Source organism: Quercus robur, chromosome 3 (assembly GCF_932294415.1).
Source record: "Quercus robur chromosome 3, dhQueRobu3.1, whole genome shotgun sequence".
NCBI lineage: Eukaryota > Viridiplantae > Streptophyta > Magnoliopsida > Fagales > Fagaceae > Quercus > Quercus robur.
Window position 1 is genome coordinate 8449261 of NC_065536.1, and position 21188 is coordinate 8470448.

The 21188-nt window shown below is 36.0% G+C and overlaps 1 protein-coding gene and 1 long non-coding RNA gene across 2 annotated transcripts; both read left to right on the forward strand.

Annotated features, from left to right (window-relative positions):
- The first annotated feature begins 14976 nt into the window (after positions 1–14976).
- On the forward strand, positions 14977–15913 carry LOC126716949 (uncharacterized). Its single transcript, XR_007652342.1, has 3 exons — positions 14977–15072; positions 15165–15252; positions 15750–15913. It is a non-coding gene; the product is annotated as an uncharacterized LOC126716949 (long non-coding RNA).
- A 339-nt stretch (positions 15914–16252) lies between these two features.
- Positions 16253–17116, forward strand: LOC126716947 (uncharacterized). Its single transcript, XM_050418009.1, has 3 exons — positions 16253–16365; positions 16451–16630; positions 16728–17116. The coding sequence occupies exons 1-3, from the start codon at positions 16309–16311 to the stop codon at positions 16869–16871; spliced, it is 381 nt and encodes a 126-aa protein (XP_050273966.1). The 5' UTR covers positions 16253–16308; the 3' UTR covers positions 16872–17116.
- The last annotated feature ends 4072 nt before the right edge of the window (positions 17117–21188 follow it).

Consider the following 21188-nt stretch of genomic DNA (forward strand, 5'->3'; position numbering starts at 1 on the left):
TGTAGCAGAGACAAAGTGAGTGCGTATGATGTCAAGGACGGGCCAGGACTCCGAGTCAAGGTGAGCTGAAGTATAAAAAAAAAAATTATTATAAAACTCTAATTTTTATTATTATTGAATATTAAGAAACTCTAATTAGTATTAATAAATCAATCAGTCAATTTGATTTAAGGAAGAAAATATTTCTGTATTAGTTAATATCGGTATGTCATTTTAAAATTATCATTACTTTAAAATATATATTTATTGTACATTATATAATATCAATATATTAACCTAATATATAATAATATAAAAATACATTATATTTGAACTAGAATTATATAATCTTTATTTTAGTTTTCCGTTTCCCACCACTGACCCACCTACAAGCCAGCCTTTTGTTTTTGTTTTTATCTGATTTATTCTCCTCCACCCATTCCTTATCTTCTAGACTTTTTTTTTTTTTTTCTCTCTACCTTTTCCATATCCACACAATTAATCTTTATTATTTCTACCCTCTCCTTCTTCAGCATGATTCTCTTTCTTTGTTTTAGGGGTGTGCATGGGTTAGGTTGAGGGGATTTTTTGACCCAACTTACCATAGTGGGTCAAAAAAAATTTAACCCAACCCAACCCATCACATAAATTCAACCCAACTCACATGGGTCAAGTTGAGTCGGATTGAACCCATGGGTTTGACAAATTTTTTATTATTATTATTAAATTGGGTAAAAAAAATATAAATATTAATATATTAAAAAAATCTAAAGATTAGTATCAATATAACTCCTTAAAGACAAACAACACTAATGACTAAACAACAATAGTAATTTATTAGAATTTGTGTGAACTAATTGGTTTTTATATAGGATAGGAAGAACTGGTTATTTAAAAAAATTTATTAATTATATAATATTATATATATATATATATATATATTAAATTAGTATTAGTAGGAGGAACCGAGGAAATGCTGCTCTACAACTGGTTTTTTTTAATTATTAAATATATAGTATATATTTAAATAAATAAATAAATAAATATATATATATATATATATATATATATAAAAGTGCCCCTACAACTAATTTAAAAAAAAATTATTAAATATATAATATATTTTAAATATATATTAAATATGGTGGGTTGGGTCGGGTTTGGTGGGTTTGTAATTTTATGACCCAAACCCACCCGACGCGCCATAAAAAAAAAATTTATAACCCAACTCAACCCACCAAGCCTTAAAAACCGACCCAACCCGACGGGTCAGGTTGGGTTGGGTCGGGATTGGAGGGTTGGTGGGTTTTCTACACACCCCTACTTTGTTTCATCTTCTTCATTTTTCTATATTTCATCCACGGTAAACCCCCTCTCTCTTTCTCTCAAGTGTCCTTCAAAACATCAATTATGCACATATATGTATGCTCAATCTGCTATTGTGTTGTGTTATAATGACTCTACCTCTTTGCCTTTCTTTTCAGTTCAGTGTCTCTCACTCTTTCTGAGTAAGGGATTGAAACTTTAAATTTGTAGATTAGTTTTGTTTCTAAAATTTTAAAGGGTTGGGCTTCTTTTACTTTGGTAAAATTGGTAGATTGGGCTTAATTATTTTTGTAACTTTGCTATTGGTGATTTTGTTATTGAGCTTTTTTTTTTTCTTTTTTTTTTGGAACTTGCTATTTTTAAGGGAGCCTAAGTGTAATTTTGTTGAAAAAAATGCTAAATTAGTACCTATATATCTATATATACTATTTTTTTTTTCCAAATTCTAGGTGGGCCATTGCCCCCCAAGCCAAAGCATGGCCTCGTCCTGATGATACCTTTTTTATTTGCTAATGCATTAGTATTGGGCGATTTTGGCCCATTAGCATTTATTTTAAAAATATTTAGGCCCGAAACACTGTTTGGGAAATATTTAGGTAAGTACCACTTTTTTAGGTACTCGAGCTTGGTGAGCTCGAGTACCATGTTTTTTTAATCCACTGTCGCCCCATATTCAAGGAGCCCTATAGTGGCGTTTTTAAGCCCTATAGTGACGTTTTCGGGCCCTATAGCGGCGTTTTTCTGCAAAATTTTTTTTATAAGTTCCCATAACAGGTTCAAGGGGCCCTATAGTGGCGTTTTTAAGCCCTATAGTGAGGTTTTTGGGCCCTATAGCGGCGTTTTCCTGCAAAATATTTTTATAAGTCCCCATAACAAGTTCAAGGGGCCCTATAGTGGCGTTTTTAAGCCCTATAGTGACGTTTTCGGGCCCTATAGCGGCGTTTTTTTTTTGAGAAGATATTTGACTTAAAAAAACATGGTACTCGAGCTCACCAAGCTCGAGTACCTAAAAAAAGTGGTACTTACCTAAATATTTCCCAAACAGTGTTTCAGGCCTAAATATTTTAAAAATAAATGCTAATGGGCCAAAATCGCCATTAGTATTGGGTGTAAAAAATGGTGAGTTCTCAAAAATATAACTTACTGTACATGGTTTGTAAATAAATAAATAAATATATATATATATATATATATTAATTATTGGAGAGAGAGACAATTAGGGTCTATTTGGTTGGAGAAATGGAAAAGTGGAAGGATGAAAAATTGTGGGGATGAAAAAATTTGAGGATAGAAAATATTTGGTTTTCCTCTTGTGTGCTTGGTTGGAGGGGTGGAAAAGTGGGAGGGTGGAAAACTTTTTTGTTTGGTTGGAGAAAAAAAAGGGAAGGATGGAAAAATGTAATTTATATAAATTGACTATTATACCCTTATTATATAATATGTAAGAAATAGATTTATTTGTACTCATTAAATAATATAAAATTTTCCACATCATACATATAAATTTATATTATTATTTTTATTATTATAATGTAAAAATTATAATAGTGCACATATAAATTTAATTGGGCAAAAACGGGGTCATACAAATTTATAGTGTCCATAAAATAGTGTTTTTATTCGTTTTTTCTCCCCTAAATTATTATAAGGTCCCTTTTAGCTAAGGAACTTTATAAAAATAAAAAATAATAAAGTTTATGTTTTTCCAAAAGACATGTAAATAATACATGGTAGGAAAAAAAAAAGAAAGAACCTGGATGTTGGTGTGTTGTGAAGGTAAGTATGAGAATAGGTAAAAGTTAAGTCAAGGTCATGAATGAGAGGTAGGTGAGGGGTATTTGTGTAAAAGTGCTTTCACAACACTTTTCTCTTCACATTTTCCTTCCGATTTGGGAGGATTAAAAAAGTGGGCCCAAGGGAGAACTTTGTCCCCTGTTTTCTATCTCTCCTATTTTCCTTCCCCAACCAAATAGTGGAAAACAACATTTTCCACCCTATTTTCCTCTCCCTATTTTCCGTCCTCCCTATTTTCACTCTAACCTAACATACCCTTAGACAAAAAGGAATAGAGGAAAGAGAGATGAAAGAGAAGAGAGAAACCGTTTGTGTTTTTTTTTTTTTTTTACATCCTCAAATGTGAATGCTCCACATTGATGGTGTGTGTTAGAGTTTCAATCCTTATAATACAGGCTACTACTATAAAGGTTGGTCCCTTTTATAGTGATACTCTGGTTATGTAATATATTATAAGTCTGTTTAAAAAACTTTATATATTATTTTCATGTTCATGTGTTCTAATAAGTATTATTGTTTCCTTAAAAAAAATTGTGAATGCTTTACGAGAAGATATTTCAGATTTTTTTTTTTTGGATGTAAAAAGAAATTTCCAAATGTGATAATAGTAATACATCAAAATATTTTATTGTTTAATTTGTGAACATGGGCGGCTTTAACCTTTAGCTTTAGGTGCAAGGTCTCAAATGAACTTTGAGTTGGCAAACACAAAAAAAGATCGCATGCTAGTGGGTTTTAGACATGAGTTCCAAAATATGCTAATGGAATAGGATGGCTCCTACTAGCTTCTCCCACCTCCACATCCGGCCACCCTCCAAGAACTACACATGCGATTTCCCCCCACATATGGCTCAAGTAGCAATGGCCCTTAAGAAAATTACTCAGGGTTCCAAATTTAAATATTAAATACATTCTATATGTATGTAATGATTAAAAAGCCTGAATTCATTGTCATATAAATCAGCTAGCAATAACAATTTTATTGAATCAAAAAAAGTGAAGCTCAAATACATAGGGTGTTTACAAGAGCCACAAAAAAAAGACTACTTTGTGCAAAAAGGGCACACAAATGTCATTAAAGTACAAAGAAAACACAAACTATGTACAAGCTAAAAGGGAACCTACAAACATCAAGAGGGAATCACTAGATGTGAGTTCCCAAGCCTAAGACCAATCAAATAAGGTGCCTACAAAAAAGGAAAAAGCTGAAGCCTTGAGCTTTTGATATCCTCAAACCTTCAATTTTTTTGTTCCCTCCAAATACACATCAAACACAAAGGTGCCAAATTCCAAATGTTAGACGACTGTTTCCCCAACCAGTTCCACCACCCCATCAAAAGATTGAGTACTCTCTCAGGAAGAACCCAAGCAACCCTAAATGATCTAAAAACAAAGCTCCACCAATGATAGACCCCTTCATAGTGGATCAAAAGATGGTCCATTGATTCCCCATAACACCAACACATGCAATGCCAATCCACAAGGGAATAACCTCTCCTCCTCAAGTTATCTCCAATGAGTGTTTTCCCTCACGCCGCCGTCCAAACAAAAAAAGGAAACCCGCCAAGAGGCCTTGACCCCCCCCCCCCCCCCCCCCAAAAAATCCCTTTACAAGGGAAGGTGACAAATGAATGCCCTCTCAACACATTATAAAAAGACCAAATGTCAAACTCCCTAGTCTTCTTCAACTTCCACCTCACCTGGTCCCCACCCTCAATAGGAGGAATGTGACTATATGAAGGAAGGTCGCCACTAATTCCATTTCCCAATCATTCAAATCATGCTGGAAACTCACATCCCAACTCCTTTCCCCTCCCTGTTGCCTCACCAGGTTAAACTTCCCTGAAGCCTCCTGATCAATAGCAATCTCAAACAAGATTAGGAAATCCTCTCTAAGAGTTTGGTCACCACACCAACATTCATGCCAAAATTGCACTTGATTTCCCAAAACAACCTCAAACTGAATGTATCTACTAAAACATTCCTAGCACATCCAGATGCTTCTCCAAAGACCACAAGCATGAGGACACCTATCAACTTAGAAATTCATCACCCCCACAACCATGGAATAAATGAGGAGGCCGATTGATGTTGATGGACAATGACGAAGAAATGCTGCAATTAGGTTGGACTGACAAAACAACCCTTTCTGAATAGGATATGTACTTTGTTGTTAAAGGAATTCCTATGGAGAAGCATATGGGGCCTAAGATGCCTCGTAATGTTTCTTTTTGATATTGGTTCTGGATGAAATTATCAACCATGTATAGTTGCTACAATGTCAAGTTGAGTGAAATTTTACACTTTCTGAGAAGCAAAAAGGGTGCCCTTTTCAAGGGAGAAGGGCATGAGAATTGCCATCCAATCCTACAAGAAACTCAAATTGGACATACCCAATAGCAACAAATCTCTCACCGGTAAGAAGAAAATCAACAAGAGAAGGGCAGTGAGTCCCACTCACCTCCAATGTGGTAGAAGCATGCTTCCTGGCTGTGATTTGAAGAGGTAGATTTAAATTTAAATATTAGGCTAAAATGCAAATTGCTCTCTCTAAAATTTATTGAAATTCGTTTTAGACCTCTAACTTTACTTTAGTTCAATTGAGTCCTCTAAATTTCAAATTTATTCAATTCAGGCATTTCATCCAATTCCATTAAAAATTTGCTGTTAAGTATGCAATTAACTAAGGAAAAATGATTTTTTGAAAAAAATGGTTCTCACATAAAAAATCTATAGAGTATTTTTATTAATTTTATAGATTTTTTTCATGTGAGAAAACTATTTCTTTTAATGGCAATTTTTAAACGAAATTGGATAGAATATTTGAATTGAATAAATTTGAAACTTAGAGGATTCAATTGAACTAAAGTAAAGTTAGAGGTTTGAAATGAATTTTAATCAAACTTAAAGGGTGAAATTTGCATTTTAACCGAAATATTAAGTTGGTATTGGGTCAAATGGTCAGAGGGCTAGTATCAACAAAAAGAAGGAAACTAGGCCCACAAGCAACCGGGCCACCCTTGCTGTGGGCATGGTGAGTGTTGACCAATATAATAAAGGGGTGGGCCACATCCAAATCCCAAACGGGTATGGAGGCCCCTGATGGTAAATAGGTTAGAGATAAAGGGTAAGGAGAAATTAATTGCCCATTAGGCCCCACACAAAATGGGGATGGCAATTTGGATCCATAACCCAACAAACCCAACCTATTAAAAGAATATACCCAAAAACTTCAAAGGAAAGAGATTCCACAGTCATGGAATTGGTTTAATGTGAGGATACCATGGTTCGATTACCACCTTGGGGGTGGGTAGTTGTGAGGAAGTATGGCTCTTTCAGGGGCAGTTGGACTAACTCAATGGTTACTAGGACATATAGGGGTGAACTTTTGGAAAAATATGAGGACTTGGGAAAAGATTTCAAGATTTATTTTGCCAATGAGCTATAGATTAACTGGAACTTCCTTCTCCCATAATAACTAAATGGAGTGTGAGGTCGTGGGTTCAAGACATACTAGGTGCGCATGTAACTACCAATCAAAAGAGAAAAATGTTTTCAAAGGTTTATTTTTTTGAAGTGGGAGATGGTACTAGAGTTAGTTTTTGGAGTGATGTATGGTGTCATGAAACTCCCTTAAAGCTTAAAGGATTCTTTCTCTGAGCTATTTTGTATAGCAAAGGATAAGGATGCTTCAATGGCAGATTATATGCAAATTGGCAATGACTCGGTTCATTGGGCAGTGAATTTTGTGAGGATATAGGATTGGGAGTTGGAGTCCACTTTGACTTCTTGGAAGTACTCTATTAAGTAACAGTGCAAAGTAATGGGGAAGGTAAGTTATGTTGGAGGTTTTCTGATAAGAGGGGATTCAAGGTGAGTTCTTATTACAAAGCCTTAGTCCCTATTGGAGTTGCAAAATTTCCTCAGAAAGGCATTTGGAAGCTAAAATTTCTGAGTAGAGTGGCTTTCTTTATTTGGACTGCATCTTTAGGGAGGATCTTAACTGCTGAGAACTTGCAAAAGGGGAATATAAATGTGGTTAGCTGGTGTTGTACGTGCAAGGAGGATAGGGAGACAATGAAACATTTGCTTGCAAATTGTCCTGTTGCTAGAGATCTATGGGATATGATTTTTGCTCTCTTTGGGGTTCTATCGGTCATGCCTAAGGGGGTTATAGAATTACTATCTTGTTGGAAGAACCAATTTGGGAGACATAGAAACAGTGCAATATGGAAGGCCGTTCCACATTGTTTGATAGGTAATGGTGTTTGTGGTGTGAAAGAAATGCTAGCACTTTGGGTGTGAACAAACTAGTTTCGACTTGAAGATGCAACTCTTCATAACATTGTTTGAATGGTCACTAGCTTTAGGGACATGTCCTTTATCTAAGTTCTTAGATTTCAGGGATCATTGTATCGAAAATGTGTTGATCAAAAAAAAAAAAAAAAAAAAAGAAAAAGAGAGAGAGAGAGAGAATACCCAAGTACACCGGAGGTGTACTTGAGTAGCAGTAGATCAACCTCTCAAATTACAAAACTCAATTAAATCTAAAAGAGAAGAACAGGGGAGAGAATAGAAAGCAGTACTCCAATCCAGCAAAGAATGAAGGAGGGATTTAACCTCAAGTATAGACTGTTCACTTACCTCAAAGCATTGCACTTTCCGTTCTTGCCAAATGCACCACATAACAAAGTGTGGCACAGCCCTCCAAAAAACGATATTTCTAGTATACCTAGTATACTCCTTGTATACTTGATGTTCTTTTAATCAAAGAAACTTTTCTACTAATAAAAAAAATGCATGTACTAAAAGCTGCACTTAAAATCTCTTGTTTTAAGCATGTATTAATTATCTTATTCCATGCCCACAAGGTATTCTTAAAACTTAAGATGTGCATGCAACTGCCTTTTTTTGGATAAGTTAAAATGAATGTGCAACAAAATGACCATGTTATCAAAATAGCATACAAAACCGTACTCTGGAAATAAATTATTTGATAAGTATGCTCTCAATTATAAGTTAACAACACAGTTATATCCCAGAGAAGTAATTCAAGATGTTTAATGTTAGTTCCCAACTACTAAGAACAATAGGTTTTTTGATACAATGGCATCAAGCACATCTTCTTTCACTGGCCTGAGTTGATCAACAAGCACATGTGTGCACTCTTGAGCCAGCCTGCGAGTAATATGAGCTCCTATAAAGAAAGCAGAGTATTTATTATACATCACTTGTAGAATATTATCAAAAGTCACATTGAAAGCAGGAGCAAGAATTTTTTGACGAGTCAGATGTTGCCTTGAGCAAAACCATACCATGTTTCCAGATATATTTGGGCGAAAAGATTATAAATATGATACCACCATAAAGCCTTTAGAGATTTTTGTAGTGTGATACCCCAGCTATCCTACATTTCTAAATGGGAAAATTTCTGAAAATTTGTTAAATATTGTTATTAGAGATGTAGGATAACCAGGTTATTACATTGAATTTCTCTTCTTTTTCTTCATTTTTTTTTCCCGCCCGCGCTGGGGGGGTAACAAAATACTCTTATGCATACTTCTTAGGTCTGAAAGCTCCCAAATAATAATAAGCTTATTAATAACCCCCAAAATATTAAGATTACCATTCAGATGCAATCCAAATAAATTGTGTCATGTCCAATAATATTTCAATTTTCATAATGAACCAAAATAATCACAGTAGCGAACAAATATTCAAGCAGCTGTACAATTTAGAGATGTAAGATAGCTAGAGCGATGTACAATTACGTGAAATGTAGGATAACTGGGTATCACATTTAGGGTTCCTTTACCAGAAGCATTTGGACCACATGGAGATAGGTATTTGATCATGCAGTGAAACTCATAGTTATTGTCTGGTCTTCTCTTTACTTTGATGAGTAACAAAATTTCTTGAGCATAGTGGAGGTATATATATTAAACCCCTTCAGAAGTTACAACCTAAAATTTCATAAATTCAAATAATTTATGATCTAGATTTCTCTCTTTTTTTCTCTTTTCTAATTTATTTATTTATTTATTTTAAAAGTAAACATTTCATTAATTAAAAGCTAAGAGGCACAAGCTCAACCCGTGGACAAAAAGGATGTATACAAAAGATGCACCAGCATTAAGCACTAAAAGTACAGCTACCAAGCATCTCAAGAATCTTAATTTCATGTTTATTATATCTCTAACCATGATTAGTTACATATGTAGGACCAATTACTTCCCCATAATCCTTACAAAACAAGGTGATAGTTGTACTCAAAAAGGGGAAGGTGAGGCCATACGTTATTTGATTTGTTAGAAATACAGAATAATTGTATTGTATTTCATGAATGAAAGAATATACATCACTGCCTTTATATAGGAGGCATATGTGTGCAGTACAAGTAGAGTGTAGTACAAGTACACGTGTGCTATACAAGTAACCTAATTGGGCCTAAAACCCATAACACAATACACGTTAATAGCCCCCCTTAAACTCAAGGTGGATGTGAGACCAACTTGAGGTTGTCAACCAAATCACGAGTGCATCCCTTAGGAAGTGACTTGGTGAAGATATCTGCAAGTTGATCTTTGGAGGAGACGGAGAAAAGCTTAAGAGCACCATGGACAAGATGATAATGGATAAAATGACAATCAATCTCGATGTGTTTAGTCCGTTCATGAAAGACATCATTATGAGCAATATGAATGGCACTCTGGTTGTCACAATAAAGGGGAGTAGCAGAGGAGGTGGACACACCCAAATCCTTAAGGAGCCATCGTAGCCAAAGGAGCTCAGATGTGGTATCAGCAAGAGCACGATATTCTGCTTCAGTACTGGAGCGGGCCACAAAAGTTTGTTTCTTGCTTCGCCAAGAAATCAAAGAAGAACCAAGGAGAAAACAGTAACCTGTAGTAGACCTGCGATTAGTAGGATCTCCTGCCCAATCAGCATCAGAGAATGCGTGGAGTACAAGAGGAGACTGAGCTGAGTAGAAAAGGCCATGAAAGAGGGTGCCCTTCAAGTATCGAAGAATGCGCAGAACAGCAGCATAGTGAGTTGATCGTGGAGCAGACAGATACTAGCTCACCTGATGAACAGCATAGGAGATGTCTGGACGAGTAACTGTGAGATAAACTAGGCTGCCAACCAATCGTCTGTAAAGAGAGGGATTAGACAATGGTTTCCCCCCTGAGGGAGTCAGATGCACATTAAGCTCAACTGGAGTGTCAACAGTCTTGCTATCAGTGAGTCCAGCTCGAGACAAGAGTTCAGAAGCATACTTAGCTTGAGTAAGATAAAGTCCATCAGTAGAATGAGTGATTTCAAGACCCAAGAAGTAGCTGAGATGTCCAAGATCTTTCATCTCAAATTGCTGACTGAGAAAATCCTTGAGTTCTTGAATGCCACTGAGGTCATCACCAATTATGATCATATCATCCACATATAGGAGAAGTAAAATAGTGCCTTTGTCAGTGCGACGAAGAAATAAGGCAGAATCATAATGACTGGCCATGTAATGAGAGATGGTAGAGCTGAATTTGGCAAACCAAGCTCGTGGAGCTTGTTTAAGGCCATAAAGTGCACGTCGAAGGTAACAAATCATGTTTGAGTCAACAGAGAGACCAGAAGGAGGTTGCATATAAACTTCTTCATGTAAATCCCCATTAAGGAATGCATTTTTGACATCCATTTGAAAAAGATCCCATTTACGGGCAGCAGCAACAGCTAAGAGGGCACGGACAGATGAGATACGAGCAACCGGAGCAAAGGTCTCTTCATAATCAATCCCATACTCCTGTGTAAAGCCTTTTGCAACAAGACGAGCTTTGTAGCGCTCAATGGACCCATCAGAGCGAGTTTTAATCTTGTAGATCCACTTATAACCAACCACAGATTTCCCGGGAGGGAGTGTCACCAAATCCCAAGTATGGTTTTTAGATAATGCTTCAAGTTCCTCTTTCATTGCAATCTGCCATAAAGGGTCAGTGGAAGCCTCACGATAGGTGTGAGGCTCATGTAATGTAGCAAGAGCAGTGTAACAATGATAGTCAAGTAAATGTGTAGGAATAGATCTTACTCGAGTTGAGTGACGAGGTGGAATGTCTTGTGCAAGATCTTCAGGCGGAGCAGGAGCAGGGGACCCAAGCTCAGGGTTGGGGTTGGGTAGCTCGTCTTCAACCTGTTCATCTTCCACCTGTTCATTAAAGGGTGAACTAGGAAAGGGATCAGTGATATCTGGTGGTTGGACAGAGAAGTCTACAAGAGAATCAGGAGCAACTACAGGAGGATCAGGAGCAACTACAGAAGGAATATGTGCCTTATTTGGAAAAAGATCTAAAACAGAGGAGGAACATAGGGAGGCACGAAAGTGAGAGAGCTTGACAAAGAGGCGATGTTCCCAAAAGACAACATTGCGAGAAATACGAAGACGATGAGAGACAGGGTCATAACACCGATACCCCTTTTGAGTTTCGCCATAGCCAAGAAAACAACAAAGCCTTGACCGAGGCTCAAGTTTGTTATGCTCATGTGGCTGAAGAAGAACGAAACAAGCAGAACCAAAGGAGCGAAGGTGGTGATAGTCTGGACATGACCCAAAAAGGCGCTCATATGGAGTTTGATTTTGGATAACCGGACTCGGAATGCGATTAATAGTATGAACAGCATGAAGAGCAGCTTCGCCCCAAAAAGGAGCAGGAACTTTGGCAGAGAGAAGAAGAGCACGAACAGTGTCAAGAATATGACGAAGTTTCCGTTCGGCTCTACCATTTTGCTGAGAGGTACCTGGACAAGTTAGTTGATGAACAGTGCCATAGGAATGCAAAACAGCTTGGAAAGCATATTGAGTATATTCAAGAGCATTATCAGATCGAAAAATTTTGATACGTTTGGAAAACTGAGTTTCAACCATTTTTGCAAAATTAGAATATACTTGCAATAATTCAGAACGATGTTTCATATTAAAAATCTAGCTATAGCGAGAGTAATCATCAACAAAGACAACAAAATATCGAGACCCACCAATACTAGAGACAGAAGAAGGGCCCCAAACATCAGAATGAATAAGGTCAAAGATATCAGTGGATATTGATTCACTAGTATTGAAAGGCAAAACTGGTTATTTTCCTAATTGGCACGAAACACAATCAAAATTTTTTGTAGACACTGAACCTAACAAACCTCTAGAAGCTAATTGTTGTACCCGAGAGGAAGATGCATGACCAAGTCGAGCATGCCAAAGTGCAAGGGAAGGAATTGAAGAAGCAGTAACAGCTGCAGCAACAGAAACTGGAGCAACAAGTGGAAGACGAAGGTTGTCCACGGGAAACATACGCCCAACTCTAGGACCAATCCCAAGCTCCTGTCCCGTCCTCGGATCCTGCACAATACACCCAGAATAATCAAAGATAATGCGATAACCCAACTCAGCTAATTGTCCAACAGAAAATAAATTATAAGAAAGGTCAGGAACATTAAAGACTCCAGGAACCGAGAGATTGGAGGTCGCAATGGAACCTATATTATGACCAGACATTGTGGAACCATTTGCTGTGTGAATATTAAAAGGGTGCGGTGCAGGTTTAAGGTCAGAAAATAAGGACGAGTGAGGTGTCATGTGATTGCAACAAGCAGAATCCATAAGCCAAGAGGTAGGAGACATACCAGATAAAGCTGAGAGAGAAGAGGAATAAGATGCATTACCAACCGTACGAATGACATTGGCGATAATATTTGTAAGGTCATCTCTGGAAATGGTGAAAGTGGATCCAGAAGACTGAGACTTTGCAGAGACGGGAGCCATAGGTTGGACACTCTCAGTGTTAGCAACAGTAGCAGCAGAGATGGAAACAGCTGATTTGTTGCGTTGATAGCAAATCTCAATATTATGGCCAAAACGTTTGCAAAAATTACAAAAACGTTTGTTGGATTGTCGGCGACGATTGTTGCAAGAGGAAGAAGACTTGTCCTTATTCTTCATTTTGAAGCAAAATATGCAAAAATAGACTGCACAAATGAAATCTACACGAAAAACTGGGTAAGGAGAACCTGGACAGAAAAAGTCAACCCTGGAAAAGTCAACGGTCAAAGTCAACGGTCAACGGTCAACGGTCGGTCAACGGTCAACGGCCAGCAGATGACGTCACAGGATGACGTGGCGATGACGTCATTAGAACAGTGGATGCTGACGCAGTTAGGGCTGATGTGGCAGAGGGGATGACGTCAGCAGACCAGGTTCCGGCGCGTGAGAGCGCGTGGAGGCGCATGGACGGCGCGTGGAGGCGCGTGGTGGCGCGTGTAGCGCGTGATCAGCGTCGCAGCAGCTTTGAGCGGCGCGTGGGGGCGCGTGCGATCTCCGATGGAGGCGAGGCTTCCACGAATGTGTAGATCGGCGCAGGACGATCTCAGTGGTACCTTCAAAAATGAAATCGGAGCAATATTCGCAGCGGTGATGCAAAGGGCAGTGGTTTGTGCAGTGTGAAACTCCTTAATGACGGCGGTTGCAGGTCCGGAACCCAAGGACGATGGCTGGATGACGTCAGAGGTTCAACGGCGAGAGGCTGCGGCGGCAGTTGTGATGGCGGAAGCGTTAGTAAAGAAAGGAAGTCACACTAATGAAGACAAGACTGCTAAGAAAAGGTCAGAGCAGTGGCTCTGATACCATGTTAGAAATACAGAATAATTGTATTGTATTTCATGAATGAAAGAATATACATCACTGCCTTTATATAGGAGGCATATGTGTGCAGTACAAGTAGAGTGTAGTACAAGTACAAGTGTGCTATACAAGTAACCTAATTGGGCCTAAAGCCCATAACACAATACACGTTAACATGATTCAACTCATTCAATGGATAAAAGCAAATCTATAAACAAGGAAGCATTTGATTCCGTGATAGTGTTTTTTACTTTTCTGCACTGTTGATAGAACTCATTATTATATTAAGAAGACCTTATTTCAACAAAAATCAAGACACGTATTATTGATGAAAATATAATAAGCAATATTTCCAAGATAAAAGCAAGTACATATCTCTTGATAGCTAAAAAAGGCACCTCTCACTTAAAACCAATTACTGAAATTTTGTCTTGAAGGGGTTGATTCACTTGGGAGGACTCCGAGCAGACAAAAAATATGAGAGGAACAAAACAAAACCTGTATAGAGTGAAATCTCAATGGAATAAGTAGAACATGATAGTGTAAAGTTTTATGTAATAGCACCAATTTTAAATGCTGTATTGCTTTTCCCCGGGTAGACATGACCTAATCAACAAAGAGATGGACATGACCTAATCAACAAAGTGTTGAAATGTCTTTTATTCAGAGGATTCAAAGAATTCAGTGCATCAACAACCATTTCTACATGGATCCGAGAAACTCCTTTGTCTTTGTTAATAATTACATCACAATCCGCAATCAGGAACCATAAGTTTGAAAAATATGAATCAGAAGTTAAACACAATACAAAAGCTGGAAAAATAACCATAATCTAGGAGAAAATTTTCACATGCACGCACACGCACTCAAGTAACAAACAAGTCAGATCTAAAGATTGGCAAAGTCATTTCACGCCTTATGTGGCTTACACCAATAAGCCCCACCCCAACCATGGTTTCTGTCTTTCTGAACATGGTCCAGACCTCCTTAGATTAGAAGAATAATATATATATCTATATAATAACTAATAGCCGAAACGTTTGACTTTTTGTTGACCTTACCTCATTGCACCATGTGGCTACATAAATTAATGCCACGTCTACCATTAAAAAAAGTAGAACAATGTATCTTTTCGGTGGTGACTTATTTAGTTTCAGTGGGTAACTACTTATTTGTTTATATACGCTGATTATGTTGTGTTTTCTTCTTTCCGTTTTTCTGTTTTCTGTTTTTTTTTTTTTTTTTTTTCCCCGCTGCAAGAACAAACTCAGCGAACGTTGTGAATCAAAAACAGAGTGTCCTTGATGCTACTGCTACTGGTAATTCTTTTCTTCACAAACATTAGTTGGTCTTGCTTACTCTTGCATTAGCTGGTCTAACTCTTTCAAACCCATACCGTTTCATTGGATAGTTATTTACAGCGAAGATTGTGGAGAAAAAACAGAGTAACCCAGCACAGGTTGTGGAGAAAAAACAGAGTAACCCACAAAATCACTACGGTAACCTTCCACTAATTTGGTAGAAATATTGGTTTTCCATTGTATGTTTTGATTTATACAACTTTAGTAAATTTTCTAAATTACGCTATGTTTGCTTTGGCGAAAGAAAAAAACAATGTTTCCAGACTCCGATTTTGATGTTCTTAGTGTCCGTTTTTCTCTTCTCTATGAATGTTGGGTTTTCCTTTTTCATATTTTAGGACTCAATTTACTTTCGGTGGTCATATAGATTTTGATGTTGGATTACATAGTAACGTTGGGTTACTATCTTTTGTTTGCTTTTTGTTTTCTTCTCTCCATTTTCCCGTTTTTTTTTTTTTTTTTTTTTTTTTTTTTTTTTTTTTTTTTTTTTCACGCTGTGACAATAGACCCAGCGAAGGTTCTTCACAAATATTAGTTGCTCTTACTTATTCTTGCATTAGTTGCTCTAACTCTTTCAAACCCACATTGTTGACATTTCGTTTTCTGTTTTGTGTTTTGTTTTTTCCCTCTGTTAGAAGGAACCCAGCAAAGGTTGTGGAGAAAAAAAACAGAGTAGCCCAGCAAAATCATTACGGTAACTGATTTATTCTTTTCTAATATTATTACTTTTTCAAACAACAACTTTAGATAACCTTACAATGCAACAGTAAAACGAATATAGTAAATAGAATATGTTTGTTTTGGCGATTTAAAAACAAATGTTAGACATGTTGATGAGAAATATAAAAGCCATGGAAGAAGGTTTTTGGCATTACAGGAACTGTTCAATTTGTCAACAGATTGTATATTTCTATTTTAATTTTTTTTTCCTTAATAATAAGGAATGTTAATAGCTAAGACATTGAAATTTTGTGCATAAGGTATGTATAATTGAAATTTTTCCTTAATGCAGGCTTCCCAATCCCAAGGTATGTATAATATAAAAGTATAAATATATATATATATATATATATATAAAGAAAAGTGAAAAAAAAAATAATTAAAATTATATCTACCATGCCTTCTTTCAGGTATAGAATTGAACTGAAAGTTGAAGATGACACAGGATTAACAACATTCATTTTATTTGATTCTATGGCTGAAAAATTACTCCATATATTAGCAAAAGAACTTATAAATAAATGTTCACAGGTGAGAATTTGAAATTCACAAATAGTTCTTAATATATTCTTTAGTATAATTGATCTTACAATTTATGTCCTACTATTTCTACAAGGTACCTGAAGAGTTTGACATGCCTATGCAAATAGCAAACCTTATTGGGAAAACATTTGTCTTCCAATTGGAACTCAATGATTATAACCTCAAACAAGGATGGGAGATCTACACAGTAAAGAAAGTTTTTGATCCTGTTATGCAGATTGACAATTCAGTTAAACTTGATCAAATAACTGATGTGAGTACTTTTATATTAAATTTAAATAAAAAAATTAGATATTTTTAATGTTACTTATTCATATCAGAATAAAATTTACACCATATTCTTTTAACAGTATTATATGAGCGATGCTACAAATGATTCTGACAACAACTTACCAAGTGAAAAAGATGCTAATCCTACAAATGATGCAAGTCATGTACAGCTCACACCTATTGCAGATCGACAAAAGAGGAAAAGGAAACAAGAACTCCTTTAATATGTTGAAACTTATGTTACAAATTATTTCAACTTTTCTTACAATAATGCAATCACCATTACGAAGGTGTTCTGCTATCTGTTGGGAATAGATAAATGACCTTACAAAATAGTTAACAAAGGAATAGGTGGTGTTAAATATTCTGAGAAATTGATGTTAATGGTTTTGTCTACGTGTGTATTGGTTATATTTGATGGATGCATGTTATCCACCTGTTGTATTGGTCTTACTTGATGTATAAATGATGGTCCACCTGTTGTTTTCTCATATTTTTGGCAATTTACTGGTTTTGCATGACTGTCCACCTGTTGTATTGGTTTCAATTGATTCATGCATGATAGTCCACCTGTTGATTTCTCATGATAGTCTACGTGTTGTTCTTACTGACTAATGTCTCTTTGAACTTTCTTTGCCTATTGCTTTTACTTTTCATCAAAGAAGAGACTTTTACCTTTTGTTAAAAGTGTGGAAGTGTGCCCTGACCCACGTGAACCCTTTTTTATTTTATTTTTTTATTTAATTATTTATTTATTTTAAGTAATTTTTATTATTCATCCAAAAAAAAAATCATCAAAAGTATAATCTATGTATTTTCTTTTATTTATGAATTATGCTAGGACCACATAAATAGGCAAAATTTTGTGTCGCATGGTGAGTTATGATTGGTAAAAATATGTTCTCACATGGCCCATTGACACATCTTTGCCAATTACAACAAATCATGTGGCAAGTTGTAGTACAAAATTGTGTCCATTTATGTGGTCCTAGCACAATTCTAAAGGTTAAACATATATGTAAATTATCATTTTAAATATTTGCAACAAATTATATAGATTTTGAATAATGAATATAAAAAATTAGAGGTAAACCGAAATTGTACACCAGTATTAATCGATATCGAAATATTTCCTTTTTTTTTTATCAAACTGAAATGGCCACGGATAGTATTGACTTCCTTGTGCTATACTATGCAGCATATCTATTAAAAACGCACTATAATAGACTCTATAATAATATATTTAATTTTTATATTTAATATGTTTGCACAAAAAAAATAATATAACCCTATATATAGTAATTTTAATGTGTTTATAATACGTAATATTGGAAAAGTAAGTCGTACGCCTATCATGCACCTTTCATATATAATTCAACTTTACAGCGGGTATATTCAGCAAAAAAAAAAAAAAAAAGTTCAAAAATCAAAAGAGATTTACTAAAACTCAATTACATGTTATATATTTTCTAAATTTTCTTTACTTATGATGAATGATGATATATTCATCATGTTTGTATGTGTTGAGACAATGTTGTCACTTTTAGATGGTTCTTGGACTTAAAAAATCTTTATTTTTCATTTCAAATGTCTGAAACGTATAACTGATAGCAAATGTTTTAGATACATGATTTTCTTTTACAAATTCAATTTTGTTGTTGTAGTAAAATAAACCAAGATTAAATTTTATATTATACTCAATAATTTTCCCGTGCATCGCACGGGTTAGCGACTAGTATATATATATATTTATAACGAGGGCTAAATTTAATGATTTAGTGGATTGGAAAATTGCAAGTACATACTTATGGATAAAAGGTCTAGGTATTTGGAAATTGAGTACTTTTAAGTTTTAACCATGCTTTGTTGGGAAAGTGGTTATGGAGATTTACAGAGAAGAATGGTAATGAGGAGAGTTGGAATACACACCAGTTTGTACAACATATGGCTTGGGAGTTTATAAAGTGATCAAAGCAAGGTAAGATTCCTTTTCCAGTTTCACATTAAGGATGGAACAAGAGCATGTTTTTGGTATGATATTTGGTGTGCTGATAGAGCTTTAGTGTCTTTATTCGCCGAGTTTAGAAGGAGATAAAAGCCGGGTGAGATTCCTTTTCCAGATATGTTGGATTTCATGTTTGGGAAATTACACATGCACCTAGTGGGTCATGAACCTACAACTTCACTCCCCTACCTCTCTCTTACAGGGGAAGGAGGTGCCAATTGAGCTAGATCTCATTGGTGTACACAATAGCACAATTTGTATGAGTTCCACTCACCATTGTGAATTGGATTTGATAAACAATTATTTTGAGTTGTATTTAGCCCAAATTCATGTAATAGGGAATAAAAGATAAGGTGCCCTGGGCAATAAATAGACATAGTCATTTCACTAAATTAAGAATAGTTTTTTGATATCTTTGTTTGAATATTACATTATGACTAGGGGTTGTCATGTATAACCACAGTTGATTTTTGGACAATATGAATGTCCGTTTGTAATTCTTTAAGGAAGCTCACCATTTCAAACTTTCCTTTCTCTTGATAAAATGCCTAACTTATCTATTGTTTATAGTAAAAAAATATACTGATTAAAAAATAAGATGATAATAATTACCTTTACCTATCATAAAATGATTTGCTAAGTCCTGAATTTCATTTCATTGATAGTGACATTATATATATATATTGTGGGGCCAGAGAACTTGTGACCCCGACCCACTTTACGTTAGGGTCCAAGGCCCGAGCCGAGGAGGGACATTACTGAGGACATACAGTGAAAGTCCAAATGGCCTAGAGATATAGCCGAGGACGATTCTGTCCTCAGCATCTCAAAGCGCTCCTCAAAGAAAGGGCAAGTACGGTATAGGAACAGTTTAAGGAAAAGCTGAATACCTCCGTATTGATAAAGAAAGGACCCCTGAACAATATGACGACAAAGGACAAAGGAAAGGCTGCCATTACTGCAATTAAATACTTTGCGCCTGACAGAGCAATGCTTTTCAGATTTTACAACCACCCCCAATCACTTTGGGTATGGGCTGATAGGACAAGTATCAGCCCTAGAAAGCTGAACCTACACGTGGACGTTGGAGGGAGGGTAAATGCTAGTATAAAAAGAGAAGTAAGCAATCCAGAAAAGATGCTGGGAAGAAAAGGCCAAGAATCAGAGCCTCCCAGGCCGTGCCGAGGAGAAAGACTTCTTGGGCAAACATGGTTCACCTCTGGACGCGTCCACCGTGAAAACCATGACTAACCACTGTCCGGTGACCAAGGCCTAGCCTTTCAGCCCACTCTCTACAAATTTTATTGTTTGAGCCTTTAACGTACGAACCCAATACCAGTTTGGGATCGTACAAATTGAGTCCTTACATATATATATATATATATATACACACACAATAGGAAACCTATAGCGTCCACTTTATGATACTTGCTCTTTATCACTAAGCCAAGACACCAATTGGTTTCTTTTAGGTGTGGGCGGGATTTGAACCCAAGTCATTAGTTGAACAACAAGAAACTTTACCAATTGGCTAATTGGAAACCACCATTGATAGTGCCATTCTTTTACTGGAGGATTCGAGCAAAAGTAGAAATATTTGTGGGGACAAATTGATAGTGCCCATTCTTTTGCTTGTTAGCTTTGATGACTTTTTAGAGGTATTCCAAGACATGAGACTAATTATGGAACAAAGAAACCATCAAATCAAAAAAAACAGAAAAAAAAAGAAAGAAAAAGAACATCTAAATATATTTGACCAAGCAGCATCCTGCCACTGGCTAATAGTAAGGCACGAAGGATGATAGATAGCCTAGGTCTAAGAATCACCAATTGTCCAGTACCATGCTGAGATAAGAGTAAACCTAGAAGTCTAAATTATAAAAATTTTAATTACATTAGCAGGCCTTCAGAGTGTAAATAAATGTGTAACTATAAAAATTTAGATATTAGGAAATTGAATTATAAGAGCACATGCTAGAGTACCTTTGCGACCTACTTTGTAAGTTCCCCTTGCAAATATATAGTACTTATCTTCACCTGTCATATACATCAGACCTAGTTAGAAATCAACATAAGCCTGAACCTTAAAATAAGAACAGACGTAAAATATTATGTTTCAAAGCTATAGAACAAATCAGAGAAAACGATAACATTATACAAGTAAAATAATTTTTATTCAAAACTGGAGATAGTCCAAATACACAATATGCAATTATGTACAGTGAACTACTCCCAAAGAAATACAATATCTAGCTCACAAGATCTCAAAAAAAAAAAAAAAAAACGAGGGAATGCTTCCCAATACTGTCATCTGCGCAACATCATTTGCTTAATTACATTATTAGTCCTATCAACTCCACCAAAATCTCTACCATTCCTCTCTTGCCAAATAGTCCACAACACACACAAGGGAATAGCCTTCCAAATCTCCAAAATTCCTTAGACAATAAAAATTTTCCTTTCCAACATCTAAAATCAGTCTTCAGCATGACCCCAAAAGAGAGTAAACACAAACATGCTCAATTTTCACATACTA